The 27229-nt window shown below is 48.2% G+C and overlaps 11 protein-coding genes across 11 annotated transcripts; 5 read left to right on the top strand and 6 right to left on the bottom strand.

Annotated features, from left to right (window-relative positions):
- Positions 1 to 4130: 4130 nt before the first annotated feature.
- CTRU02_214168 (uncharacterized protein) lies at positions 4131 to 4388 on the top strand (the record flags this gene model as incomplete). The annotated part of the gene is made up of 1 exon (XM_070206193.1): positions 4131 to 4388. The coding sequence occupies one exon, from the start codon at positions 4131 to 4133 to the stop codon at positions 4386 to 4388; it is 258 nt and encodes an 85-aa protein (XP_070060225.1).
- Positions 4389 to 5165: 777 nt separating this feature from the next.
- On the bottom strand, positions 5166 to 5507 carry CTRU02_214167 (uncharacterized protein; the record flags this gene model as incomplete). The annotated part of the gene is made up of 1 exon (XM_036729486.1): positions 5166 to 5507. One exon carries the CDS (start codon positions 5505 to 5507, stop codon positions 5166 to 5168), a length of 342 nt encoding a protein of 113 aa, XP_036578657.1.
- A 3682-nt stretch (positions 5508 to 9189) lies between these two features.
- Positions 9190 to 10091, top strand: CTRU02_214166 (fungal chitosanase; the record flags this gene model as incomplete). The annotated part of the gene is made up of 2 exons (XM_070206192.1): positions 9190 to 9717; positions 9744 to 10091. 2 exons carry the CDS (start codon positions 9190 to 9192, stop codon positions 10089 to 10091), a joined length of 876 nt encoding a protein of 291 aa, XP_070060224.1.
- A 1462-nt stretch (positions 10092 to 11553) lies between these two features.
- Positions 11554 to 13589, top strand: CTRU02_214165 (zn 2cys6 transcription factor; the record flags this gene model as incomplete). Its single annotated transcript, XM_036729484.2, has 6 exons — positions 11554 to 11638; positions 11701 to 12251; positions 12301 to 12574; positions 12639 to 12814; positions 12910 to 13093; positions 13150 to 13589. The coding sequence occupies 6 exons, from the start codon at positions 11554 to 11556 to the stop codon at positions 13587 to 13589; spliced, it is 1710 nt and encodes a 569-aa protein (XP_036578655.2).
- Positions 13590 to 13806: 217 nt separating this feature from the next.
- CTRU02_214164 (cupin domain protein) lies at positions 13807 to 14531 on the bottom strand (the record flags this gene model as incomplete). Its single annotated transcript, XM_036729483.1, has 3 exons — positions 13807 to 14001; positions 14053 to 14118; positions 14175 to 14531. The coding sequence occupies 3 exons, from the start codon at positions 14529 to 14531 to the stop codon at positions 13807 to 13809; spliced, it is 618 nt and encodes a 205-aa protein (XP_036578654.1).
- Positions 14532 to 15602: 1071 nt separating this feature from the next.
- Positions 15603 to 17677, bottom strand: CTRU02_214163 (amino acid permease; the record flags this gene model as incomplete). The annotated part of the gene is made up of 7 exons (XM_036729482.1): positions 15603 to 15836; positions 15944 to 16185; positions 16241 to 16715; positions 16778 to 16989; positions 17056 to 17145; positions 17201 to 17444; positions 17504 to 17677. 7 exons carry the CDS (start codon positions 17675 to 17677, stop codon positions 15603 to 15605), a joined length of 1671 nt encoding a protein of 556 aa, XP_036578653.1.
- Positions 17678 to 18476: 799 nt separating this feature from the next.
- Positions 18477 to 20096, top strand: CTRU02_214162 (cyclohexanone monooxygenase; the record flags this gene model as incomplete). The annotated part of the gene is made up of 1 exon (XM_036729481.1): positions 18477 to 20096. One exon carries the CDS (start codon positions 18477 to 18479, stop codon positions 20094 to 20096), a length of 1620 nt encoding a protein of 539 aa, XP_036578652.1.
- A 1085-nt stretch (positions 20097 to 21181) lies between these two features.
- Positions 21182 to 21781, top strand: CTRU02_214161 (Levodione reductase 3; the record flags this gene model as incomplete). Its single annotated transcript, XM_036729480.1, has 1 exon — positions 21182 to 21781. One exon carries the CDS (start codon positions 21182 to 21184, stop codon positions 21779 to 21781), a length of 600 nt encoding a protein of 199 aa, XP_036578651.1.
- A 282-nt stretch (positions 21782 to 22063) lies between these two features.
- On the bottom strand, positions 22064 to 22393 carry CTRU02_214160 (ethyl tert-butyl ether degradation; the record flags this gene model as incomplete). Its single annotated transcript, XM_036729479.1, has 1 exon — positions 22064 to 22393. One exon carries the CDS (start codon positions 22391 to 22393, stop codon positions 22064 to 22066), a length of 330 nt encoding a protein of 109 aa, XP_036578650.1.
- Positions 22394 to 23362: 969 nt separating this feature from the next.
- On the bottom strand, positions 23363 to 24880 carry CTRU02_214159 (arabinan endo-alpha-l-arabinosidase a; the record flags this gene model as incomplete). Its single annotated transcript, XM_036729478.1, has 1 exon — positions 23363 to 24880. One exon carries the CDS (start codon positions 24878 to 24880, stop codon positions 23363 to 23365), a length of 1518 nt encoding a protein of 505 aa, XP_036578649.1.
- An 895-nt stretch (positions 24881 to 25775) lies between these two features.
- Positions 25776 to 27053, bottom strand: CTRU02_214158 (uncharacterized protein; the record flags this gene model as incomplete). Its single annotated transcript, XM_036729477.1, has 3 exons — positions 25776 to 26274; positions 26335 to 26825; positions 26880 to 27053. 3 exons carry the CDS (start codon positions 27051 to 27053, stop codon positions 25776 to 25778), a joined length of 1164 nt encoding a protein of 387 aa, XP_036578648.1.
- Positions 27054 to 27229: the final 176 nt, after the last annotated feature.

Genomic DNA, 27229 nt, shown 5'->3' with positions numbered 1-27229 from the left:
CAACTGACGTTGGTGTGGGTCAGTGATTCGATACGTGCGATGCGGTCGATGCCAAAAATTTGAGAGGTCCTTCTCCAGTTCTTGAGTGAACAGTGATTACAATAGAGCGGAAAAAAGGCCGAAAGTTTTTGTATGAATCGTGAATCTGCTGTTGCTTGAATAAGAAGTAGCATTTGCCTGCCTCGCTCAAACAGACGGCGGTATACAAGTCGGAACGTATAGGGCAGTACAACTGTACATGTGAGATGAAAGATTAATCTGTTGCCCCCCCCATTATTTGTGTTGAATTTGGGATCATTCAGATGTCGTTCTAGTCGCTTGTTGGGCAAGTAAGGAGAAAGATTAATTGGTGGTGTTGACGCTTTACAAAAAGACAACGACTTCTTTGAATGTAAAAGATCGACCAGGTTTTACTACCAAATTCACAACTGTGTTGTAAAAACCGAGAAAGTTTAGGTCTCAAAGATATGTACACTGAATCCGAGTTTTCCAGCAGCTATCGTCCCGAGTTTTAATACTAAGCAAACCAAAATGATGGCCCCAAAAGAGTGTATGTGCCAAGCAAAATACCAAATCGTCGGCTCAGATAGCGGGCGATCTAACCTTCTTAAACATCAACTCACTGGTCATCTTCGAAACCCACGCTGGTATCAACACCCTCGTTGCGGCGCCAGGGACCTTTCTTTCCCCCTTTTCCGCCGCCCCATCCTCCACGACCTCCCTTTCCGCCATAGCCGCCATGACCATAACCGCCATTACCATAGCCACCACCACCACCATAGCCACCGCCGTGCCCGCGGCCTCCTCCATAACCTCCTCCATGGCCACCTCCGTAGCCTCCTCCGTTGCCATAGCCACCTCCTTTTCCACCATAGCCCCCGTATTTGTCCCCATCACCGCCATAGTCTTCCCCATCACCACGCTTACCGAGATCCTTGCCCTTATCCTTGTCATCCTTATTCTGGTCTCCTTGATTCTGGTCCTTCTCATCTTTTCCGTGTTCATTCCCTCTGTAGCCGTTGCCGTGGCCGTTTCCATTTCCATGGTCACCGTAGGAGTTGTAGTCGTCATCATCGTAGGGCCCATAACCACTGCCGTATCCGTCACATTCTTTCCCTCCTTTACCGCCGCGGCCGCCGCGTCCGCGTCGTCTGCACTTGTTCTGGTACTGGTCATGGTTGTCTTTGCGGTTGTCGCGTGCTTCCACGTTGTTCACGTTATCAGGTTCATCGCGTATAGCGATAGCATCGACAAGAGCCTATGGATACAATCTTTAGCAAGTACGAAAAAAGAGCCATTGAAATAGGTAGGAATGTGTGTACCGAAAAGACGTCTCCATTCGGCTAGTCATTTAATGGATCAGTTAGCAAGAGATTCCTAGTTCAGGGCATAAGAATGATATGTTCCTGTGTGAAGGGGAATAAAAATAAGTTGCGTATTCGCTTGCTTACAGCTGCTTCAGGAGCACGCTGTTTCGTTAGGCGTTAGCATCAGTTGGCGACAATAGACCATGGAAATGGAAACAATTATACTGACTTGAGTAATATCAACTGCTTTAGGAGCATCGTCCGTATCTGGCTGAGCCATTGGCGCAGCAACCACCGCAATAGCATAGAGAGCCATGCCAACGATGGTAGTCTGACGAAGAGATGAAATATGCATTTTGATGAAGCGATAATAGGACGATAGAAGAAGTTCAACTTTACGAGAAGTGATAAATGATGAATAAGTAAATCGATAAGTAAGGCCAAAGAGATGTCCGGTGGCTTGAGAAGACGAAGGGAAAGGGAAATGGTCTATCAAGAATTCTGTCCATGTATTTATATTCGACGATTTCAACAAAGGTGGAGAAAAAAAACGAACACCAACATTTTCTCTGAGGCCGAGATTTGATTTTCAAGATTTGAACTTGAATAGACACGGCCTAGTTGAAAGTTTGTGTTCACTGCCTCAAGACTTTGGTCATTATCATGGCTAATTCTGAAGTATCTCCCAGGCGGAGTTGTCTTCCGCCTACCAATAAGACAAAAAAAAGTGTAGGCTACTATTACTGAGCAATGATGATCTTCAAATCTTAATCCTCGTGAAGAAAAGCATCTGATAATCCGATGATGGAAGGAACCCTCCATTGCCAGGCAAAGCGGTCCAGAGCATTTCCCGTCCCATCTTTCCGCCACAGTACGCCAAGTCCAGCTTAACACGCGTTCTTGACATATGGCAGTCGTAGTTATGAGGAAAACGCAATTTCACAGTCTGGTTAGACAAAAAGTCACAAATAGAGTGGATCTACCAAACTTCGCCTTCTAATTCCACCAAGTGTATCTTGTATAGCAGATGCTGCAAGAGCCAGGACCATGTTCTTTCACTAGGCCATTGCTTTCACGGTGCATTACTTCTGCATCTAGCTTTTACAGGATCATTTTCGGCAAGCTATGTCAAGAAGATTGAGCTCTCGTATATGCGTAATGCAGAAGACATTGCATGCGAACAATGCACTACGCTGAGTGAAGTATTGCTATTTAAAAGGAGTGCAGCATCTATCTTGCATAGTATGGCTGACTGCCGTGAGCAAAAACGTTAAGAGACCATGTCGTCTAGTCACAACCCAGTCCGCGAGGGAATTCGGAAATACAGTTGCAAGGTTGTACCACGTCTTTTTATAACTTTATTCTTTGCTTACACATCTCCTAAGCGATTTCCCGCATAAGCTTTCTTAGCATTACGGGTCGACTCAATTTTACCACGCCATCATGAAATTACTGAGTGATTGTCTGAGGCATGTCCTGAACTTTTGTAGCTTCCTCCCAAATTACTCTTATCGGTGAATTGTATTCTCCACGAGAGGGTTCTCATTCGGATGCCCTACTTTGTAATAAGTGTGATAATGAAAATCGACTTGTAGCGGCAAAACCCAACTACAAATTAGGTTACAAAGACCGAAAACGACCATCTTCAAGATAATCGAGTCGTCATTGTTATTCGTCAGACCACATAGTTCTAGGCCGAACACATGCCAGCTGATGAACGAAGTCATAATCCGATGACTGCATTTAGGCTTCCCGCTTCCCACTACGGTGGCTCTTACACACCCACTCATAACCCAAGCCAACAAGTTTTCACCAAGCCTTTTTCATTTGACTAGCCGAATTAACCTCGTGAACATGCCCACTGATATCGAATTCTCGTATTATGACTTGTGAAAGGCGATGCTTTCTTGGCCTTCATGCAAAACAAACGTGGGTGAAGTATTCGTTATTTCATCCCAAGGAGATCACCTTGCTTACTGTCAGTAGGCAATGCGCGAAGAAACTCACGTAACTATTGCCACTGTGATCCATGTGTCATCGATAAAAGGCTAAAGAACTTCTGTACAGAGTAACCAGTATGAGTTGCTCCCTCGTGCCCGGTAAAAACTCCATGTTATCCCGGCGTCAAGGAGGAAAATATGAAGACGGGGGAACTCAAGCAAGAGCTTTCCTGATGCCTCAAACTTAAGTCCATCACACACTAACTGTAAGCCATCGCAGCGGTAATCATAATGGATTTCCATCACATCCTAGCCACGCTGCTCTTCCAAGACGCCATGCTGGAACGCGTGCTCGCCATTGGCCGTCGCTAAAACGCGCACTAACCGCGCCTCTACGTCGACCTGGGCGGTTGCAATCTAGAAGCGGAAATAACTGTGCTTCTCAACCCATACTGGCGTGTCCGCCGCATGCATGGAGCCACCGTGGTTCGAGGCCGTCAACATCCACTTTTCGGTCCAATTACACGCCTTTTGAATGCCCTGCACGCCCTTAAGAATATAGCAGACGAGCAGTCCTCCGATGAGTGACCTCGTCCGGAAAGACGGCGGCTTGCAGTCCACCATCCGCATCACCGACCAGTCCTACGACACCATCCCAGACTGCTGGCACCGCACTTCTCACACCCGCCGCCTCATTGTCCAGAATCCGGACACCCTGTCTCTCCTACCTAAACAGCGTCACCGAGCTTCGCGTTTTTGCCGTCCCGAATAACTCCAATGAGCCGGACATGCATTTCGTTCACATGCGACCTGTCTCTCCGTGTGTGTCTCTTGAGTTCGCCGTCCGCTTCTCACACCTCCGCAAGCTCGATTGCCCCTGGCTATGAGAGCGCATTCCCCCTGCCTTCTAGTCCGAGGCACTGCGTATATTCTCCCGCCCGTGGGAAGGTCCTTGATGGGATGCCCGCGTTGGTTTCTGGTGCGGGTTGCGCGATCTCATGCCCTTGCTACCATCGTAACTCGCCAAGGCCCGTCTCTGGTTCTGGAGGCTCAACCCCTACGGGGATGGCATGAAATAAGCAGCGCAGATGCCCGAGCTTGTCGTTACGTCTTCGTTGTAGTTGCCAGAGTTCCTCTTTAAGTTTGAAGGCATTGACTCTGTGTCTCTTGGGCTGCGGGACCTGGGGAGTCGCTTGGAGGAGCTGAGCATCCGCGTCATCACCCACAACCTTTTCCGTTCCTTGTCATGGCTGCACATGAAGCATCTCAAAGTGGAATTTCAACCGTGTGCGCCCGATGGCAGGTGATAATTTTCCGGCCCAAGAGGAAAAGACCCCCAAGCCACTAGTTTCGCCATCACTAGAGAGGAGCACTACCCACCCGGCCTGGAAGACACTGACAAGAAGCACGCCTTGCTGTCTCCACGAGGAAGCCGAGTTCACGGGCGACGACGATACTTGTTTTGAACGCTAGGCCGACATGTTCCACATCCTCCCTGCCACGGAGCGCACCAGCCCTCTGCTCCTGGTGTTTGCCTTGTCTCTGCAGAGACAAAACATGCCCTCCCTTCAAGATACCGAGACACTCACCTGGCTTCTGTGGCGGCCTTCCAAGGAACGGGCTCGAAAGTATGAACGGAATGATGACGTGACTTTTTCGGATGAGGAACAGACCGTTACGTTCCGATGGGGTGTGAGATACCATGCGTTTGACGGAGATAGAACAGGAAAAGTGACGTGGCAGGTCGATATGGGCTGGAGGCCAGGGACGAAGTCATTAAGGCGCTCGAGGATCTTGTGGCCGGGAACGGCGAGAACATGGAGTGGGAATTGTTTGAGTTTGTAGAGGAGAGAGAGCTGGAGGCGGAGGGTCTTTGGCTAAAGAATCAACAGGGCAAACCATCAGCCATGCCATTAATTTAATCCGACAGAAGGCCAAAAATTGTGCCCACAGCTACCGACAGGATGATATCGAACTTGACGCCGAAGAGGTTGCAGTAGTGGCCCTGGTGGACCGAGTTCAACCGCCCGAGAGGCTTGTCAGCACTGCCGGAGCCGTCGGCCACTTCAGTGGGCGCAGGAGCCGTAGTGATATGGTTTCCATGAGGGGACAGGACAGCTGTGTCGCTGGGGGCCTCAGACTTGCGGCCAAGGGTGTTGATGCAGACTTCGATGGCAGGTTGCCGCACCCGTAGCTGAAGGATTGGTTCGAGGCTTTGAGTTACGCCTCGGTGATGTTGGCGGCCGCGACCATGACCCATGTCGTGCTAGGGGACGCTGACGGTAGTGCACCAGTTGGTTATGCAAATGGCGGTACCCTGGCTCTTGGACATGTTGTGGCAGTTGCTTAAAGCTTGGATCGTGTAGGTCGAGCCCTTTGACATGAAAACCCACTTTACGGTTACCCTTGTGACCCCAATACATCTGCCAGATAAAATATCAAACCATCGATTGAAAGATAGTACGGGATCCAAGCTTTCTTAAGAATAACCTCACTGATCACCATTGAAATCAAAGTTGGTATCAATGACTTCGTTGCGACACCATGGGCAGTTCTTTTTGCCTTTGCTCCCGCCCCCATGACACCCTTTCTGCCATAGCGTCATGGCCATAGCCGTCATCCAGACATATCCATCTTCCAAAACAATGGGGCGGAAGATAGAATCGTCACGAGACAATATCCAAACAAGTACGACCCGAGTTTCATGAAGCTTGTATGCTGTAAAACCTTCGCCGACAGTTGGCCAGTGGTATGGGATAACATGGGTACAGCTGAGGCGAATATCATCCATTTGAACTTCTCGTAGCTCCAGAGTGCAAAAATGCGATAAAGTAAAGCCAGCGTGCTGATACCCAAGGTGTATCTCATCAAACTGTTAAGAACCGGATCCTTAGGTTCGTCGAGATGCAAACTAACGAGCCAGAGGTAATGACATTCGTAGCACCAAGACACCCAGACAGCCCAAGGGCATGAGCTTGCTCCTCTTATAGCTGGATTGCGAGAAAATGGAACGAAAGTGAGAATGAAATGCAATGGTGCTAGTCCAAAGGCACATATATGTGTCGCGTTGTTTGTTGAAAAATGTCTAAGCAACTCTGAAATCGCCATCCAGATGTGTTGAGAGTGTTCTCGAGGGCTGTCTGGGATAAGCAAGTGCATGCTGACGCGGAGAACAACATAGAAGCTGACGATATGCGCAATAACAAAGGTGTACCATCGACACGGCCGTGGCGTGGTGAGAAATTCCAGATATAGCTGATAAGGGAGTAAGCTGGATAGTAATGTAGCAACGCTGAAGAATTTGAGGTTGTCGTTCTTAAGGTCCATAGAGACAAAGCCTAAGATGGATCTGAAGAGCATTATGAAGATATGCGTTGTTTCGGAGTACCTGTGATCTTTTGGTAAAAGATTATGTCTGCGTAAAAGTCGTTATAGTAAGAAGGTTTTGCGAGAATTCATTAATGGTAACCTATGCTAGTGACTCTTTATATATTTCCTGGCGGATGTATGTATGAAGACGTGGCGGCGAGTCAGTAGCCGTTTGATTTAACTCAAAAGTCAAGCTTCTTATTAGCCTGTAGCGAAGGCACGTATATAACGTTTAGGCGTGCGTGTACGCCTGGCCAGTTGGAAAGCTTAAATGTGTCATGTGGAGGCGCAAGAATCGTGGGAACGAATAGTGGGATTGACAAGTTGGTCTAGGTACGTGACCTATGGGCCAAAGGGCCTCAACATGTCCAACAGGGTTGGCAATCCTTGATAACTAAGCTTGTGCCTAATAGAAGCCAAGAGGTGCAGATGCTTTCCAGGTAGGCCTACGAGACGATACGGAGATGGGTTTGATTTCTGTGGGCGTCATTTGGCTTTTTCGCCGAACGACTGATTTATAGGACCCGACCGTGAGACCAGAGGCGTTGGGTCGAACTTAAGGACATGGGTGTATGATCCGGCCGTGAGACCAGAGGCGTTGGGTCGAACTTAAGGACATAGGTGTATGATCCGGCCGTGAGACCAGAGGCGTTGGGTCGAGCTGAAGCAAATGATAATTGTGGCCCGACCTTTGCGACATTGTAGAATAGTCAAAGAGAAGCAGGGTTGGCAGCGTCTCTCGTGATAGTACTCTGATAAAGCCGGTCGTCGATGTGGGGAGCCTGACTTTCGAGCAGAGTTAGCAGTCAACCAAGTCAAATAGTCAAACCAGTTGTGTATAATCCATCTTACATCTTGCTACAACGTAGGTAGGCGTAAACTGACTGCCTGGGAGAGCAGAATGAGACCAGAGGCGTTGGGTGCCTAGCTGGCAACCCCCAACGGAATTCAGGGGGGGAGGCTAGGCATTGCCAACCCATCGGTAGTAAAGCCACAGTTTGGCTGCCATATTCAACGACGTCGAGCGCGAACTAGCCGTATCGGGTCGGACCTCTATCACAGCCGGTGTTGGACTTGGCGGTAGCCGGCGTGAAGAGGGAGTAGGGTCTCCGATAGGCTATTCGGATAGGTGCCAGACCAAGCGAGTTTCAAGCGATAAAGGATGTAATTGGCGATGGCGACAAGACAGCCAAGAAGCACCGTCTTGATATATCCATTATCGCTGAACTTCAAGGCCACGATGCCACCTATGATGACGGTGAATAGGGGTGGCAGTACTACCGATTCGAGGAGATCGACAGCCAACCAGGCCGCTGCCCGGCGGAGAAGGTTAACGCTATGCCGGGGGTGGATAATAATATAAGCCATCGATCTTTTTCGTAGGTGTAGTGAGGAAAGGAAAAGAAGAAAAGAGCGGGGTTATCACGACACGTCTATTACATCTATGCTACTCTTGACGGCATTAGTAGAAGGGGCAATCTCTGCTGGTCAAGCTAGGAAGGGGCAAGCCATGGTGGTGGAAGTCAGGATCTTAGGGAAGGTCGGATGCGACTTCTTTCAAATGTTTAGGCATCGTTTCCCTGAGGCTCAGGTCTGCCACCGTTTCATGAAATGTACGCACCATCAATACCTGAGAAGCCGTTGAAATTATCTAGAACTTTCCCTACCTTATGTAGTTATTCCCCTTCCTGATAAACAGAGTCGGTATTAAGAAATGGGTACCATATGGGTCAGCTAGGCCAGCGTCTTATTACTCTGATGCCATAACTATCTTAGGTATTCTGCAAAACAAGGTGTAGGAGCCGCTGCCAAATAGAAAGACCTTCATATTTTAGCTAACGTACAACTTTAAATGACTGACCCTTGGTTCGACAAAGTATTACACTGATTCGCTGCTCCAAAATCATGTCTGGAAGCGTCCGTATGACACCTAGTTAGTGCTATCGTGTACTACAATACATAATCTACCCTCTCAGCCTGTTTAATTTGCTCACACCGCTCACCTAAGGCATATTTTCCCTGATTCTGCAGCCATTATCGGTCTTCATCGTGACGTCGTACAGTGTATCCCGGATGATGGAAACTCATCACACGAGGGCCGAGAATTCGGCCAGAGCCAAGAGAGGCTACAACCTAATTACACCGGAGTAAATGAACAGAAAAAGGAACCATACAAGAGCTCAGATATATGATGTCGTCTCTCCATGTGTGTAAGATTAGGCGTTTCCATCAAAGGGGATTGCAGCATCTGTCTCATCGTCATTCAAACGGGTTCGCCAGTGTTTAATTGCTCCCAAACTATTGCTGAGTCATCTTTCTTTTTCTGAAGTGCCTAGACCGAGTCGCTTGAGTCTTGGCCGAAACTGATCCATCTGTTAAATCGTCCAATTGCAGGGCGGTGTGCACCGACTTATCAACTTATTAGCGCATCAACAGCACCGCAAAGATGCTGTGCTTTGCAGGATAAAAGTCACGTGGTTGCCAAAGCGCGCCCAAGCATCCCCTTCTCGACTTTTGAAGCTGTCGTCTCACCTCATCCTTCCTCCCAAAACACCAACTCTCACTCAGTAAACATGCATCGAATCAATCAGTTTCTCGCATGCCTGGCTTTGATTGCCACGACAACATCAGCACTCGACTTACCCAGCAACGTTAAGGACTTTTACGACCATGTCCGCGGCAAAGGTGAATGCGGCAAGGTCTTGAAAGGCGGTTTTCACAGCACCGATGGAGACAGTGGGGATTTCGGATACTGCGGTGACTATTTGGACAACTACAAGATCATGTATCTGCAAGGCAAGCGTGGGCGGCTAGTCAATATGGACGTCGACTGTGACGGCGCACAAAATGCAGGAGATGGCCGCTGCCAGAGCTCCACCGATACCCAGTCTGAGACGACATTCAGAAGCACTCTAAAGAGCTACGGCGTGGGTGACCTCAACGCCTACGTCCACCCATATGTTGTATTTGGCAACGAAGGCACTCAGAAAGGATGGCCTACGTTTGATCCTCAAAAGCACGGCGTCAAGCCGCTGAGTTTGATGGCTGTCGTATGCAACAACAAATTGGTAAGTCGAGTTGTGACTGTTTTGCTATATCATGGCCTGTCTCACCGTCATTCACTTAGGTTTACGGCATTTGGGGCGATACCAATGGTGACGATGGCCGTCAAGCTATGGTGGGTGAGGCATCTATTTCCCTCGCAACTGCATGCTTCGGCAACGGCATTACCGGAAACTCCGGACACGATGAAAACGATGTGCTCTACCTCGCCTTCACCGGAGATGATGCGGTTCCCGGCGCAAGCGGGGCAAACTGGTCTGCCTCTACCTACGAGGAGTTCTCGAATAGTATTACTGACCTAGGCAACAAACTGGTGGAGCGTGTGGGTAGTGGTAGCAGCGGCAGAGCTCACGCCGACCAGTGGCTGATGTTTACGGCTTGCTTTTTTGGGAGCATCTTGATCTTTATTTGAGGCCAAGCGTGCTGTTGAACTTTCTTGGTCATGATTGAAGCCTTGGGTCCCTTTTCCTTGTCTGTTTGCCTTCTTTGTACCGTGTCCAGGAAAGTTCCTGTGCTGCACATTGCACTGGACTCCACTCTTCCTGTCCTGCTGTCATACCCTGTCTTAACTTCAAACCCTGTATTCACATGTTCCTGCATAGATATCCCCAAAGCCAGCCTCATGTTGTTTTTCTCAACATAGAATTAAAAGACAAGAATTATCAAAACAGTCTGCAAGACTATCCTTAATCTTAGTGGTGCCGATCAAACTAAGGGCGGATGATGTAAAGGTGTAGAGCTTCATTGTCAATATCCGCCGATTTAGCTTTGATTCGAACTTAGGCGCACCAAATTCTGGGGACAGGAATGGGCATGTCGTTGATGTCTTGGCTTGAGGGGAGCAGCATATTATGACAGTGTGTCACTCGTACACGAAGACTTGGACCGTTTTAAGGATCCATCTTTTACACTGGTATAAGCAGTGTTCATGATACAGGCTTTTTGAAAAGATAAGAGGGAGAAAAAGGCGCAAGGTTGCAACATACAAAATTAGAATCTTTCACTCATTATCTAGCCACCACAGATTGTACCTATCTGGTCTGTGCCTTTTTTTCTGATTGGCTTGCAGCGCGGAAACCTTCCCGTTCTATCAAAACTTAGCCCCCCAACCCCCCCAGCAATCGGGTCAGCTCCCGCATTTTGTTCAACACCGTCGATACACTTCCCCGCAAAGTTGCACCCCCCATAAAACGTCACATGTTGGAATACTTCGCTATGCGGACACTGCTCAACATTGAAAAATTCAGTGCAAGAGATTCAAGGAAACTTATGGACACTGACCTCCATGCCCACGAGAAGCAGTACCAAACGGACTCGCGCACCCCGGAAGCGCGTCTCAAAAGCGTGCGGCCATCTATCCCCGCATATCGAGGACAACGTTGTTTGCTAACAGCTCCTATCAATGAAGTTGCACAAGATGCCGTGACCAAAAGATAAAGTGCTCCGGCCTGGAACCTTGCCAGCAGTGCAGCAAGAGAGACTTGGATTGCCACTTCCCTGACGAATCGCAAAAGATCGTGGTTACTAGAAAGTATTATTATCTATTGAATGAATTGTACTTGGCAACTTGGCGTTGACTTAACGGTTCAAGGTACATCAGTGAATTACGCGAGAGACTTGAGGCGTACGAGAGTCACCCTACCTATCGCCATCCGAGAGGTGATAATCTCAACCACCTAGCGACCCCAGAGATGTGTGAGTGACCGCGATGGAAAGAGACCTCGGGATTGCCTTCGCACCATACCACTGACAACGTTATACTACCAGACGACGATTCGACTTCCTTCACAGATAGCAATCTAAGAATAAATCAACGTTCTCCAAATTTCGGCCCCGCAACACCATCATCCAGAGCGCCGACAGCATCTAATATCATGGATGAGCCCACTGAGGCACCACTCACAAATCCCCTGGCGTTCCATACAATAGACTGGGTTCCGGGCCCCCATGGATCTCCAGGTGAATTACTTCCTGTGGAATCCTCTGCGGCAAGATTACTCTTTGCTGACTTGCCCTTCAAGTCTTCATGGGAACATCGTCCAACTGGGCCTTTGGCCGGCGAGTTCTGACCATAACGCACGAATCAATAACAGGAACTCCTCTGCAAATCGATAACCTCTTCTTCGATGGTAACGTGTATGATCTCAAGTGGGATGGCAGCCGATCGCCCTCCACAATAGATGACTTTAGTCATTCCAGCCTTCCAACTCAGGACTTTGCGATTTACCTCATCAACTCGGTAAAGTTTCGCTGTGGTTCATTGTTCTATCTATTCGAGGAAGAGACTTTCATGAAGCAGTTTTCAAAATTCCATGAAAATCCATCGAATCTCTCATCTCTCTCTCGCTTGTGGTATGTCCACTACTTGATTATTCTGGCTTTCGGGAAGGCTTTCGTAGTGCAGACCACCAAATCCCAGACACCTCCTGGAGTCGAACTTTTCGTCCAAGCCATGAAGTTAATGCCTGATTTTACTTTCTTTGAAGGGGACCGGCTGGAGAAAATACAAGTCCTCTGTTGCGCTGCGTTATATCTGCAATGCCTCACCTGCCGTACGGCAGCGTACCGCTTTGTAGGTCGACGGTCCGAGACTCTGCAAAGGTCAATGCTAACATTCTTAGATCTCACAAGCCGTCAGCCTGGCACTAGAAGGTGGGATGTATACCGAGATGCAAGGCCAATACTTGGATGATACCTATATCCAGAGGTGTCGTCTAGTTTGGTGGACCATTTATGTGCTCGAGCGACAAATGTCTACTCTGCTGGGGGTGCCAATGCTCATACAAGATGAGAACATTTGCACGCCGTTCCCTGTGCATATGCATCAAGGACAGAGGACAAATGTCATGCACATTCAAGTGAAGCTAGCCCAGATTCTTGGTCAGATACACCGCAGTGAGTCCAAATCCGAGATCAAGTGCTAGTGGACAACGGGACGCCGAGTGTTTACAATCGTAAGGTGTTTACGGGATCGACGGGCAGCTTGATAGCCGCTATTTGGGCGCCACCAAATCGGTACTTCAAAAGATTGCCGACGCGGCTAACCAGCTGAACGACCTATTTGACATCGACCCCAGTGAGCAGATGTCTGGAGTGTCTCGCGTGTCGGCTCACTTACATCTCCAATATCATCAAGTAAGGAAGATGCAATCTTACCCACCATAATAACACACACACACACACACACACACACACACACACACACACAAACTAACCAACCTGAACATTAGTGCATCGTCCTCACTACGAGGCCACTGCTCTTTATATTCCTTCAATCGAGGTTGGGCCAATCTCAGGGTACACCCTTGCGCTGGGCACATTCAGAAAGTGTCAAGGGTCTTCTCCATGTGTGTATGGAATCTTGTTGTCAGATTATCAAGATTCTATCACAGCTGTTAAACCAGGGACTTCTAGGTAAGCAATGAAAAAGTGTGTAGTCACGATACCTCGGAGGCTAACCAGACTTGCAGAGAGCTTTTTGACCTTTGATGTTGACGCAGCGTTTACGGCAACCATTTCCATCTTAATGGGAGCTGCTATTGATCACTCGCTGCTTCCGGATCATGCTCAGTTAACTCAAAGAGCTTATACAATTTTTGAAGAGATGGCTTCGCATGGAAGCAAAATTGCCGAGATGATCGCTTCAGAACTCAAACAACTTGACGGATATCTCGATCAACTCGAGCCGAATGGCGAAGAAGCATCGACTGGCCAGGAGTATCTCTCAGACGATATGGAACAGATCAACTCCGGTGCACAACTGCCGGCCCATTCCATGTTAGACGTTGGGTTCGCAGATGGCGTCGATTTCGGCCTTAATTTTGAGCTGAGCACTGAACAGCTAATGCAATTGGCGAACTCGCTCGATCTTGACAGTTTGGCCCAACCAATTACAGTCCCGCCGCCATAGTTGAACTTTCCCGGCCGACTTGCAATAGGTTGTTTTTAGAAAATACAAAATAAAAAATAACAATTGCTCTGGTTGCCTTTCGACGTTTATTGTGTTTCAAACTGCATGTTAAAGCCTACCGGATGTCTTCAAGCTCTCTGCTTTCCTCACTTCTCACTTATGTCTCTGGCTCTAGACGCATGCTGGGTTAGGAAAATAAGTAGATGCTCAGTACCTTTTATAATTTCGCCTTATAATGGTCTTTCTTCCAAGATCTATTCCAAAGCCTCGGCATCGGCCCCTCCTTACCATACACCGGATCAAACTCTGGCCCAGGAACCCGCTCACATCTTTCCCGCTTTCTCTCCGTTTCTTCCACTGAATCAAGTGCGTACTCCATATCGTAGGGCTCCTCAAGTGAATTGAATCCAGTCTGAAAGCTGGTTAGTCTAATGAGCTCACTGAAACATGTTTTCTTTCTTACCAAGCCGTAAAAGCCAATGATTTCATAGTCGTCCTCGGTGGCAGTAACATAGTGCGTTACTCCGGCCTGTAAAACGTATGTAAGAAGCGGCATCAAAAACATTGGTAGCCTCGAAAACTCACTGGCCAAGCAAACACGTCTCCCGGACGAGCAACAAACTTCACTCCAGTAGGTTTTCCATTATCGTGTGTTTCAGGGTCTAGTGGCGACTTGCCGAGCATATATGTTCCAGTGCCCTGCAAGACTGTGTATGCTTCGTGGGTTGTTGCATGGTAGTGTGGCGTCGCCGCGAGAGTCTCGTTGGCTATCTTCCAGTGCCCTCCTTTGATCCATTGATTCTCTTTGAGCAGCTTTATCGCATCTTCAGATGTCCTGTCCACAAGTACATTTCTATAAACAACCACAGGTAGGGTGGAATTGGGGGAATGCGGTGTAGCTGGAACGTAAAATATCTCGGGGTTTGTTTGGTTTACCGTCATGATGGCTATCTTGTCCAAAGACGAATGGGCCTATTTTGGTTTTTCGACCCAACAAGTGTGAGATTGGGTATCAAATGTATTCTATAACCGGTATATATAGGATTGCCATTGCATCGAACATATACCTACCAACTACGTTTTGTATCACCAACTACCCGAACACTCAATGAGGACTCAAATCATGTCGCAAGGAAATTCGTTATCAGGCAGATGATGTCGGATGCACTGCCGGTAGGGCAGGGGGGACCGGATGCGTTTTCCGATATCTTGGAGAGCTTGCCACAATTTGCCATGCATTACTACTCTTGGTACTCTACGTAGTAATTGGAGTCAGGGGTTCTTCTGCGTCCCATTACTCCAACCCGAAATTGCGTGAGGGGTATTCTTGCCACATGGGAGGCTACAAGCCCAAGCCGGTTATCAATTAGACTATTTTTTGGTATCCATTGGCAGGACTTTTTGAATGTCTCATGAGATGACCAGTCTGGAGTATGTCTTTACTACTGGACAGCACAAAAGAACAGAGTGCCTCTCACAGCAAACGGCATCCGGCGCCTGAAAGCTGAAGTCTCCAATTGACACAAACTTCTCTGCCTGTTCGTCTACCTGCTTGCCTGTCTTTGTCTTCTGGGTACATGAACTTTCAATTGGCCATAAAATGTATATTTAATGACTCTAATTATGCACCAATAGTTTGTCGATGTGAATATTTATCCTTGCGGGACCTGAAATAACACGCGGGAAATGCATATCAACTGGTGCCCAATGCTGGCATTGAGGCGATAGCCCACAACAAACACATAACATTCGCTTCTTTGCATGCATCCTGATAGAGATGCATGGGTTTGAGCTTTTGATGCGAATGAGCATATTATGGGCAGGCCTGGCAGAAGGAATTGCATTCCACACAATGGACTCGCACAGATTTCGTTCAATTATCCGACCAAGTGAAGCCTTTGCTTTAATAGCCTTCGGCAAAGGTGAAAGTTTGTCCTACGTGGATACCGTCGGAATAAACTACCTTATACGGCAAGTTTCGAGCGACTACATCTACCTCCGCGTCCCATCTTCTTACCAAAGCTGTACATACGTGAGAAATCTTCTCCACGTAGACAATTTGTAGTAGTCGTCTAGTTGATTAATTTCCTCAACACTCAAGTTCCGACGGCCAGTAACACAGTCTGCGGTCTTTGGATCCCTCCATGGAGTTCGGTAGATGACTTTGTACCCAATCGTGAATGCAAAGATGACAAGAAATCCAATCATAAACTGGAAGAAGTTCTCTACACTGAAGTCAGAGCTTCCCTACATATAGCAGGATGGTCAGCTAGTTGCATCAAATCATAGTTCTGGTCAAATCCGAGCGGAGAAAAGAAGGATTAGCAGCCACAAAAGAAGTTTCGTAGACGTACAATTGGGTCAACTCCGCACACAATACAGGAAGCAAGAAGCAGGAGTGAGATGAGCATCAGCCACGATGGTGCGAGCGGCCAGGCCGTTGACTTCCAGGCGTAGGTTTGAGAGAATAGCGGGTCATTTTGTGCTTTCAAAGCGCAATGGAACCGCCAGTTCGTAAATGAAATGATGATCCAGTTTGTGAAAAACGAGGCGCTGGTGATAGAGATCAACCAGTTCAAGACCTTCAAACCACCAGCTGATTATTTCTTAGCGACGGCCTCAATGATAAGTCAGTCTGGTGGAGAACTTACATGCTAATTGGATATAAGAGAGCACGGTGGCGACGACGCACGTAATGATAAGTGCTAGTCTTGGTCGTCCCTTGCTGTCAACCCTGGCGAGCCTCTCCGGGATGAGTCTTTGATGGGCCATTGTTCTCAAAATTCTCGAAGACAGGTAAACCGCTTCGGCCGCAATCGCAAGAACGCCACACATCATGCCAGCGTTAAGGAGTGAGGAAATTCCTTTGATGCCGGCATCATCGACGGCAATGACAAAGGGAGAAGCCGCAACGCTACTTCCGCCAAGAAGTCTACTGTCATTAGAGGGCACCAAAATAGTGATGAAGACGACGCTAAGCATGTAGATGAAGTTGACTCGGAAAGGAACGAGCTTTGTCGCGTGGGCCATCGAGAAACGTGGACTTTCTGCCTCACCGCCCATGATACCGATAAAGACTTGGTCACCCACTGCCCATGTCGCAAGCATGGCACAGTTTGCAAAGCCCTAGTAATAGTTAGCCACCTCTCGTATTCTTGATGAAGCGAAAAGATTAACAGAAGACTTACAGTGAACCCGTTTAAAAAGGGAGGGAGCTCTGTCCATGTTTCTCCATGATGGACATAGCCGGTTGGCCCAGCTCCTAATACTAAAGCCAACGAGAGTACAATGATGATGAGGAAGAGAAAGATTTTGATCAAGGATGTCAAGTATTCAAACCAGGCGAAAATTTTGTTCGGCAGCATAAAGATGACAAAACAAGCGGCGAGGAATAGTGATACTTTGATAGACAAGTGTTAATACTCTTTCCTCCAACTCAGTTCACAATAAGGGGTGAGGTACATACCGGTTGCGGCCAAAGGGAAAGAGTCTCTTGCCCAGAGCTGGATCAGGACGTGGAAGAATCCCGATTCAGCGGCGACGATTGCAGTCCAGCCTTTGATGTAACGATTAGTCTGAGTATATTAGCAGAACGGAATAAGGGCAGTTACCAAGCCATTCGGCGAAGCCAGCACCAAAGGCCAGTGCTGGATCTACCCAGCGATCGGCATAGTCAATGTAGTTTCCAGACACAGGGAAAGCAATTGTCATCTCGGAGAGTGATTGAAGCACGGCCCAGACACAGCTGCACACCATAAAGTAAGCTATCACCATGTTTCCCGGGCCACCGGTGGCCAAAGCTTTCCCCGTCGCAATGAACACGCCGCTTCCGATATTCGATCCCAAAGAGATGATCTAGCGGGGGGCATGATTAGCAAGGCACAGTCACACATGACAAGTAGCAAAAGGCTTACATGGACTTGACGTGGAGTAAAGGACCGATGGAATTGACCGTTTCGGTCATCATGCAGTTGATGTGTATGGCCTTCAACAACGCTGTTCGTCGGATGTAGACTACCATTCTCGGGTTGTTTGTCCGTGAACTTCACATCATCGGTTGCTAGTGGAGAAGAATTGGAGTTTGTCATCTTGTCAGATGTGAGCGCGGTACAATGGTAGGCTGAGGCTTTGACGGGATTATGTCTTCGGAAGAAGAGTGAACTTCAAACGAGTTGCATGACTGCGTTACCATGATTGTGGGCAGATTAACTATTATGTATTCCGAGATTCGGGTATGAAAGCATCCAAAGATAGGCTACGGTATTGCCGAGCTACTTTTATGAACCAAACGTGCAAGCTGAGTGTGTTGGCCAATCAACAACCCCGCGACATTCTGGTGGCTTGGGAGATTGCAGGCCTCCAGCCATCAGCTGGTTGCTAAGAAGTTGGCAGACAGCTTATCTTGCTGGGCCCCCCCCATGCTTGACCCCAGGTTTTGCCCACATGGTCGGTCCACTTTCCCCGCGTTTCCACCCCCTTCAGAGGGCCAGGTTCGCACCATGGCGTCGCACTACGGTAAACGCATCCGATAATCAGAATGTTCGATTCCAGCCAAGATACGTTCCGCGTGAAAGCAACTGCGCCTTGTAAGCCTCTCGTTCAAAGTTCATTGGTTTTATCTACATTTGCTCGAGAGCAGTCGTCGGATCTGATTTCCGGAAGAGAGATACTCCAAACACTATCGGATCTTGAATGCAAACGTGTTCATGCTGCAGGGAAATGGAACACATCCAACAACGAGACAAAGGAAAGGAAAAGCAATATGTTAAAATATAAGTATGGCCAGCAACTCGGGCATCTTGATCTAGTTATCTCAGGTCAACAAAGAAACTTTACTTGTGTATTTTGTAGTCACCTATCCCACGTTCCAAGGCCAACAAAACAAGAATGCCATCATACGTGGAAGACAGCTGCCTAGATGTTATCATTGTCGGGGCAGGGTTCGGCGGTTGTTACCTTCTTAGGAACTTGAGAAAGCAGGGTTTCCGGGTTCGTGTGTTTGAAGAAGGCCTTGGCTTGGGAGGCGTGTGGTGGCACAATCGTTACCCAGGTGCCCGAGTCGACACCGACACTCCTTTTTACGAGTTTTCCGATCCTGAAATATGGCAGAATTGGGAGTGGACGGAGAAGTTCCCCAGCCAGCCTGAGATGATCAAATACTTCGAGTTTGTCGACAAGAAGTGGGACCTCAGCAAGGATGTTACCTTTGGTGTCAGAGTCACCGACGCAGCTTTTGACGCCCAAGCCAACGAGTGGACTATTGAGACCAGTAATGGCCAGAAGGCCTCGTCAACCTATCTTTTACTCGCAATGGGCTTTGCTGCCAAGATGTATGTGCCCGATATCAAAGGCCTCGACAAGTTCCAAGGCTTTTCGTGCCATACAGCACGTTGGCCGGAAGACCATCCCGACCTCGCAAACAAACGGATCGGTATTATCGGCAGCGGTGCCACCGGTGTGCAGCTGGTCCAGGAACTAGGGCCTGCTGCCGGACAGCTCGTGGTTTTTCAGCGCTCACCAAACTGCGCAATGCCAATGAGGCAGGAGACATGGGGGCTGAGTCCCCCGGACAAATCCAAGTACTCGGAACTCTTCCCGAAGATGAAAATGTCCAAGGCTGGATTTACTTACCCGATCGTCGATAAGAGCGCCCTGGATGACACACCCGAGCAGCGAAAGGCTCTGTTTGAACATCTATGGGAGCTTGGCGGCTTTGCTCCAACACATGGCAACTACTCAGATCTGAACACAAGCCTGGAGGCAAATCACCTCTTCTACGACTTCTGGCGTGATAAGGTCCGCCAAAGGCTCACTACAACGGACCCTGAGTTGATTGAGAACCTGGCGCCTGAGAAGCCTCCGTATCCATTCGGCACGAAGCGCTCTTCGCTGGAACAGAGCTACTATGAAGTTTTCAATCAGAGTAACGTCAGTTTGGTGTCTTTGAAGAAGAACCCCATTGATGAGATCGTTCCTGAGGGAGTTAAGATGTCTGATGGAACTATTCACCAGCTCGATGCCCTTCTTCTAGCAACTGGCTTTGACGCCATAACGGGTAGCTTTACTAGAGTCAACATCCGGGGCCTCAAAGGCAAGTCACTCAACGATAAATGGAAAACTGGATCGCGCACTTTTCTGGGGATGACATCTTCAGGCTTCCCAAACATGTTCTTCCTTTATGGGCCTCAGAGCCCTACGGCAACAGCCATTGGGCCTGTCATTTCAGAAATACAAGGCGACTGGATCATTCAAACCCTGGTTTACCTTAGAAAGAACGGGTTCACGCGTCTTGACCCTCGACCAGATACAGAGAAAGACTGGGGTCGTCGAACCACAGAATTTTGTGACAGCTCACTCTTAAGTCATAATGAAACAACATGGTATATGGGTGGAAACGTTCCCGGTAAAGCTCGCGAGGCTCTCAGTTATATGGGCGGCTTGCCTGCATACCAGTGGGCACTGAACGAGTGTGCCTCAAATGGATTGTCTGGTTTCAACATTCAGTAGAAGGAGCATTTTTAACCAGCACAAGTTGTTTTTTTTTTAGCCCAAGTCGCATGTTTTACCAGCATATTTTAAGCAGATTATTCATGTAGAATTGAATGAACAGACTGAACAGAACTCGCCAATTATTGGTTTAGTGTGGACTTGCTAGAGTTGTAGCCTGCTGAAAAGTGCAATGCGAGCTTACATTATAAGGTACTTGAAGGGAATTCAACAAGGTGCTTTACACTAAGAAAAGGCATGGCCAATGGATGATTGACGATTTAGCATTGTTTCCAGTCAAACAATTCGCCAAGTTTGAGTCTGCAGCAGGAACAATGTACATGCATTGTCTTGATATCACAGGATATCCATACGGCCATAAGAAGAGGGAATCTGTTCAAAACAGGGTGAGTTCTATGTATATGGATCACAAAGCAAAGAGCTGATTGAAGCGAATGAAAGAGATATATCTCCTCAAGCTGCCTGTTGCGTGGGTAAGGTACATAGTTAAGGCTGTATTTCCATATGAAGTCTGGATGGCAGGCAGCTGGCAGCTTGGGCGGTCACAAAGCCACTGCAACCCGCAATTCCGACTACGGATTTCAACGTATCAGATCAAATTATTTTGTCGATTTGGGGGTTGATAACGTATAGCTTCAGGTGTAACCAGGTGGGGTTTGTGGTGCCATGGCTTTGTGGAGTAAATGCAGCTGGTTTTGACGTCCTGTTAAGGTGTCCCAGGGCTCAGAAGTCGCAGACAAACTTCTACTTGAGGCTGTTTGAAAATGAAGCTGCGTGGTTTATGCAGGTTAGCATTGCAACACGTTGCTCAAGCATACATGACCTACCATATGGTGGGATATTTCCTTTTCCGGCATCAAGTGTCAGCAGGCTGCATTAGCGTGCCTAGGCACACACCACAACTTGTTACAGAGTCAAGACGCGCCAGACTTTTGCTTTAGAGATGATAATGTCATCAGCAAAAAATGGCGGGGATAGTAGTCACCGATAATGGTTTAAACGCAGGAATATTTCTCTGTGATGTCTTCCCAACTCATTTATCTTTACTGTCGCTTTTTACCCCAATCCACCATATTGTACCTAAGATGGCCTCCTTTCGTGGCATGGTCGTTGTAATTGCTGGGTCCGCCTCCGGTATGGGCCTTGCCACATCCATGACACTGTTGTCCGAAGGAGCAAAAGTAGGGATGTGTGACTTGAACGGGCCAGGCCTTGAGAAAATATTCAACAATCTGGAACCGGAAGCCCAGAGCCGAGTTTTCATCAAGGGAGTTGACGTTACCGACCGCTCATCCGTTAAAGAGTTTCTGGGCGAAACCAAGTCGCGCTTCAAAAAGATTGACGGAGTTGCCAATTTTGCAGGCACCGGCGGCCACGAGCTCGGTACTGAATCTGTCTGGGAAACAAGCAACGAGGAATTCGACTTCATCGTGAACCTCAACATCAGGGGCGCATTCAACGTCCTTGCGGAAGCGCTTAGACCTGGAGTTTTGGCACATGGCGGAAGTTTTGTTCATGTCGGAAGCATGTTTTCACTTCAAGGCTTTCTCAGAGGTGCTGTTTTCGCTGCTTCCAAACACGCTTCACTAGGTATGGTGAGGAGTGCGGCCAAGGAGGTTGGTGACAGGGCTAGAGTCAACCGGTGTCGGTGTCATGACATTACAGAGCCTACGAAATTTTCATGACCCTCAAGAATATCGACTCAGAGGCGTGATTGATTTCAAATCACCAACCGTATTTGTCTAACAAAGTTATGCAGAAGCTATCTGTCATCACCTGAGTACCTTACAATGATCAGTTCGAGGTCCACATATGATCACAGAGTGTGCTTCTCAAGTAGGGAATTTACGGAGTGTGTTCATAGATTCAATTGTCGTTCATCGTGCTAAGAGTCCGTATGCTGCCATGCATCATCCCATCCGCCTCTTGAGCCTCCTGGTATCCGCTTGAAATTGCTAAAGAAACATTTAAACCGTAACAGCCTTGACTTCGTCTCCAATCAGAAATACGGGCTGCTTGTTGCTGTAGTTGGGAACATCCTGCATGACCTTGGCGGTTTCGGGGGCGGCGAGCGCCTTCTTGACGTTCTCGAGGCTGTCCCACTGGAGAACACCAGCAAAAGCGTACTTGGGCTCAGTTCCATCGGGGCCCGGCGCGTACTTGATGACGGACCAGCTCTTCACGCCGAAATCCTTCCATGTGGAGCCGGCCAAAGGCATGTGCTTGTTGACATAGTAGTCGACGTCGTACTTGGCGTCGGGTTCGTTGGGGTAGAGAACAGAGACGGTGACGGCCATTTTGATGCTGAGGAAATTGTTCGAGTATGAGTTTACAAACAATATGTGGAAAGGAGTGAGTTGGGCTTTATGGGTATTAAGATCTGGTGTTGGTGGTTGTTAGGACTCAGAACAATCCAGGTTGCAGGTGACCTAAATATCTCTCTCCAAAATGTCCCCTCACTGACGTAACCAGAACATCTTCTAGCTACAGATTACTGATTACCAATCGGTGGAACAGATTGCCCGTGGTTCTGGGTTCTTACTCTCCGCGGCTTCCGCTGCGAATGGAGCCCTATGTGGAGACATTTTTCGGCTTTTATCAGACGAGCTCTGTGCTTTTGTCGGAGACAACCATCGCAGCCGCGGCATCTATTTAGGGCACACCGAGACCGAGGTTGGAGGAGTCTAATAAGTGGGACCGAAGTGCAGTCAGAAACCCCTTTGTTTGAATGGGCCTTTTCGGATTCTGGTTACTGTGATGCTACCGAACGGGTGAAGTGAACTTGTAAAGACGAAAATAGAACTGTATTATTGAAAAAGGAAAGCCATCCATCTTATTGGCAAACTAAAGCAATTGGCTAGTACTATGGCATGCTAATTCTTTGGAAGGCCGGGAAAATGTTCTTCTTCAAGTCAAGCTGTAGTTGTCTACTGTATGTCGGCTAGTTGCACCCTGTTGTCCATTGTGCAACAACAGCCACAATCCGTTCTTATGAAAATCTTCCCATTTAGTAGGGCGCTCGACATTTTTGCTTTTCGCCAATCTAGCGATGCGGAGTTTTCATGTTTTCTAATGTCTGTAGAAGCACAAAAATAATATTTCAGAGAAAAAGGAACAGTTGAAGAACGTAATGTGCAGTCCATTACTTTGTACGACCAACAACAGACGTGGACGGAATTCTCCTGAAACTCTTCAACGAAGATATCGGTTGTTGTGGATACACAATTATAATTATGTCTTTTGACTGATACCTATTCTCCTACTCTTCATTCGCTATCCGGGTGCGCTATTGAAAGATTGTCATAAAGCGCGCCAGTCCGGAACACCCGAACACCTGTAGTCCCCTTTGTACTCTTGGACACCGTATATGTAAGCTTGGACGTCTTCATATCGTCCACAAAAATCTCGATTTCCTTCTCCATCGCAGTCACCCGAAGATGATACTGCGTGCCCACCTCCACCGTCATGTTCGTGGATGTCAGCAACTCCCAGCTTTGGGCCATGCTCCCTAAGAGCACGGCTCCCGACGCGTCAATGGCTGCATAGAATCCAGTCACACTATTGATACCGGCTGTAGCGCTGGTGACGGCGAAGAGAACACCAGCGTCCCCTGAGTCGGGGGCATTTGTGCCCAAATCAGGGTCAACGAGCGTAATATCAATATCAAAGACGAAGTCTTCAAATGCAGTGTTTTGCAGGGCCTTGCCGCTCCATTCAGAGGTCTTTTCCGCAAAGAGCTCACCATTCTTGATGGAGAAACTCCCCTCAAACGCAGTGTTCCACCCAATCAAGTTCCCATCGTTGAAATTGTCCTTTACCAGCATTTTGACTTGCTTGATCCTGCCATTCTCATCGAAATACATGCGGTCGTATGCGATTTGCCGATGGTTTCCGTCGTTGTCTCCTAACGGGTGGCGATGATAGAAGATGTACCAGATGTCAGTCCCGGGAACGTTAAAAACGCTGTTGTGACCGGAGCCCGTTGCGATAGCAGTGTCCTGTTGAAGTATAGTCGCCTCACGTTGGAACGGACCCAGAGGAGAATCAGAAATAGCATACCAAACGGAGTAGTCAGGCCCAGTCCAGCCTCCTTCGGACCACATCAGGTAATATTTCCCCTTTCTTTTGAACATTAGAGATCCTTCGACATAGTTTTCGGGGGTGATTTCTTTGAACTGTGTGCCATCTGAGAAGTTTCCTATGCTGATCATGTCGCTATTGAGCTTAGCGACGTTTGCATGACGATGGCCGCCATAGTAAATGTAGGCCTGTCCATCGTCGTCGATAAAAATGTCTTGGTCGATAGGTTGCGCGCCGTTATGGTATTCACCAATAAGCGGCTTGCCAATGGCATCCTCATAGGGGCCCTCGAGCTTATCGGCCACAGCGACGCCAATGCCGCCGATTTTTGAGTCTCCCTCCTGTATGTCGTTGGCAGCGAAATACAAGTAGTACTTTCCATTACGTTCTACGTGTGCTGGCGCCCACATAGCCTCTTGCGCCCACGACACTTTGGATTTCGTTAGGATGTTGGAGTGTTTTGTCCAGTGCACAAGATCTGTCGATGAGAATGCGTCAAGGTATGTTTGCTGAGCATACGGGTATGAAGATGTTGGGAAAACCCAGTATTCATTGTTGTAGATGCCTGTATCAGGATCGGCGTACCATCCATCAACAAATGGGTTGCCGGCTTCGGATGTTGTATAATTAGGGACGATAGCAAAAGCTCCCCTAGAAAGCGCCATCCAAGCGAGAAGAGTTGAGGTGCACGTGAAAATAATCATCTTGAGAGCTTGATACGCCCACTACTTTTGGTGATTTGCTTGAGTTGATTGAGGTGGCCAGACTCTTTTGGGCGTGTCTTGAGAGCATTTGGCGGAGGCAAGATACAAGGAATAAAAGGCCAAAGTCGACAGAAAAGTGTCGGAGCAATGGGGCGATCTAGTTCCTATGCTGATTGCGCAACACTCACTTCCTTCTTCAGGTCAAGGCTTCTGCTCTCTTTTATGTCCCCGAGATTAGGTAGTCTTTGAAACGCACGGTCATAAATCAAGGCCACTCAAGCTAGACAACGAAGGACGGAGAAGGATTTTAGCGCTTTTCTAGTGTTACCGTCTTTTCTTCCTATAATTCCCTAATTCTGTTGCCTAGTCCCACAGTGAGAAAAAGGATGCACAAAGTAAATCTGTCCACTCCAGGTGTAACACCCCCAAGACGAATGTCGTTTTTTCGGGTAATATCATCTTCTCACGCTTCAAACCCAGAGACATCCGACTGGCTGCAACAAGTACGGTAAACTCCCGCCGTATTAAAGCTCTTTATACGCGCCGAGGGGTGGATCCTTCGTTAGAGACACTACGCTGACCAGCCAAGACTGGCGCACTCGCTTATACATGTAGAGGACAGGGTGTAACCTGACGCATCTCTCAAAATTCCCAGATGCTTGTACGGCCTAGCTTAGGATGAACTTACACAAAATGCGATGGCCATCACAGTTGCGTTGATCATGGCACGTGGAGCACGAATTCACCCTACTTATCATAGTATTTTGTGCCAAAAGAGGTGAGTGATGAAGCCATGTAAAGTTACCCGACTCGCAGGCATCATAGTAATTAGTAATAGACTAAAAAAACTGTCGAAGGACATCAAATATCATAAGAAGTCATTACAGTGGCAAAGCTAAAATCCGCGTGAGAAGTTCCTCACGTGGGCAGGCTTTGGCACCTCTCCGTTACCACTTCTCCCATAAACATCAAAATGTGAAGATAGCGTTGCTCCGTTTTCGGCCCCTCTTCTCGGGTCAACTTTGATATCTCTCCCTCTCCACGCCTGCAGCGCCAAGTCGTTCTTGTCTGCATGGCCTCGGGAGTTGATCCCCCTATCGATTTCGATCAGCTCCACGTCTGATCGAGATCGTCCGACTGCTGGTATTGGCCTTGTCATTGTCCGAACCGACCCTGCGCCCAGCCGGCGCAGCATTGACTCTTCGTCGCTGACGAACCTGGCTGGAGGCGGCTTGTAGTCTCGGAACAGAGCCCGTAGGATTGGTATTGACGCTGCGATGATCGTGACTGCACTCTCTGCAGCGCCCCATACTGTCAAGTCGACTGTGTCGATGATGTCGAAGGCTCCAATAGCCGTGATGGTCCTGATCTTGATAAAGGAGACGGCTCCGGCGCTGGAAGAAATGGTAAGCGTTTTTCTTCTAATACAAGAAACAGGTACACTTTGTACTCACAAAAAGCCCATGCTCATGGCAAGCGAAACACCGAACTTCTCTTTTTTTGTCATGGTGAGGCCCCAGATAATCTTCCACGGGATGATTGCGAGTACGATGTCCATGGCGCCGGAATAAGATGCTGTAAAGACATTGTAGTTCATCGTCACGGTTTTCGGCCAGCATGTCCCTGGCGTGGACGCTGTTCGCCATGTCTTTTCGACTGGCCAACACGAAATCCACGTAAAGAGGACGTTGAGTCCCAGGGCGACGTTGACCGAAATCATGATGAACCAGATGAGCCATTTCATCCAGCGCTCGGTTGCGATTCGCAGAAGGGTCAAAGCAAAAGATGTTTTGCTCCAACAAGCGGCGATGATTGAAAAGGAGCCGGACAGATTGGCGTGGAGGAGAAGCCAGGACCAGTTGCCCGGCGTGATATCCCAGTTATGTTTGCCAAAGTCGTACGACACGTCGATGGTGATGAAAACCCCAAACGTCAGATAGGCAAGCTGTTCTGTCAGTAACTGTAGCCAAAGTGAAGGGTTTGCCGAGAGTCAACTTACCCAAGCCGCGATCATATAATAGTCATCCCACCATAGCCCTCGTTGTCGCGTGAACTTGCAGTAAAGCCGAAGCCCCATGAAACCTCCAGCTATGGCCCCAAGACTCCAGATGGTAGCAAGCAACCGCGGGCCATAGTCATCGTGAGGAAGTTCTTCAAACGGAACGCCGTCCATGAAAGCGGAGTGCCCTCATCTGACGAGAGGCAATAATATGAGAACACTCTGCGATCGTCGCAGGCTTTTCGTTTTTGTTTTTTTTCTTCCCTTATTCTCTACTCCCTAGGGGGGGACAAGACAAGGTAACAATAAACGGTCGTACAGACCAAACGATCTCCGCGACCCATAATGTT

Source organism: Colletotrichum truncatum (assembly GCF_014235925.2).
Source record: "Colletotrichum truncatum strain CMES1059 chromosome Unknown Contig_0010, whole genome shotgun sequence".
Taxonomy (NCBI): domain Eukaryota; kingdom Fungi; phylum Ascomycota; class Sordariomycetes; order Glomerellales; family Glomerellaceae; genus Colletotrichum; species Colletotrichum truncatum.
The sequence above is the reverse complement of the archived record's forward strand: the minus strand, read 5'-3'. Positions and strand labels throughout refer to the sequence as shown.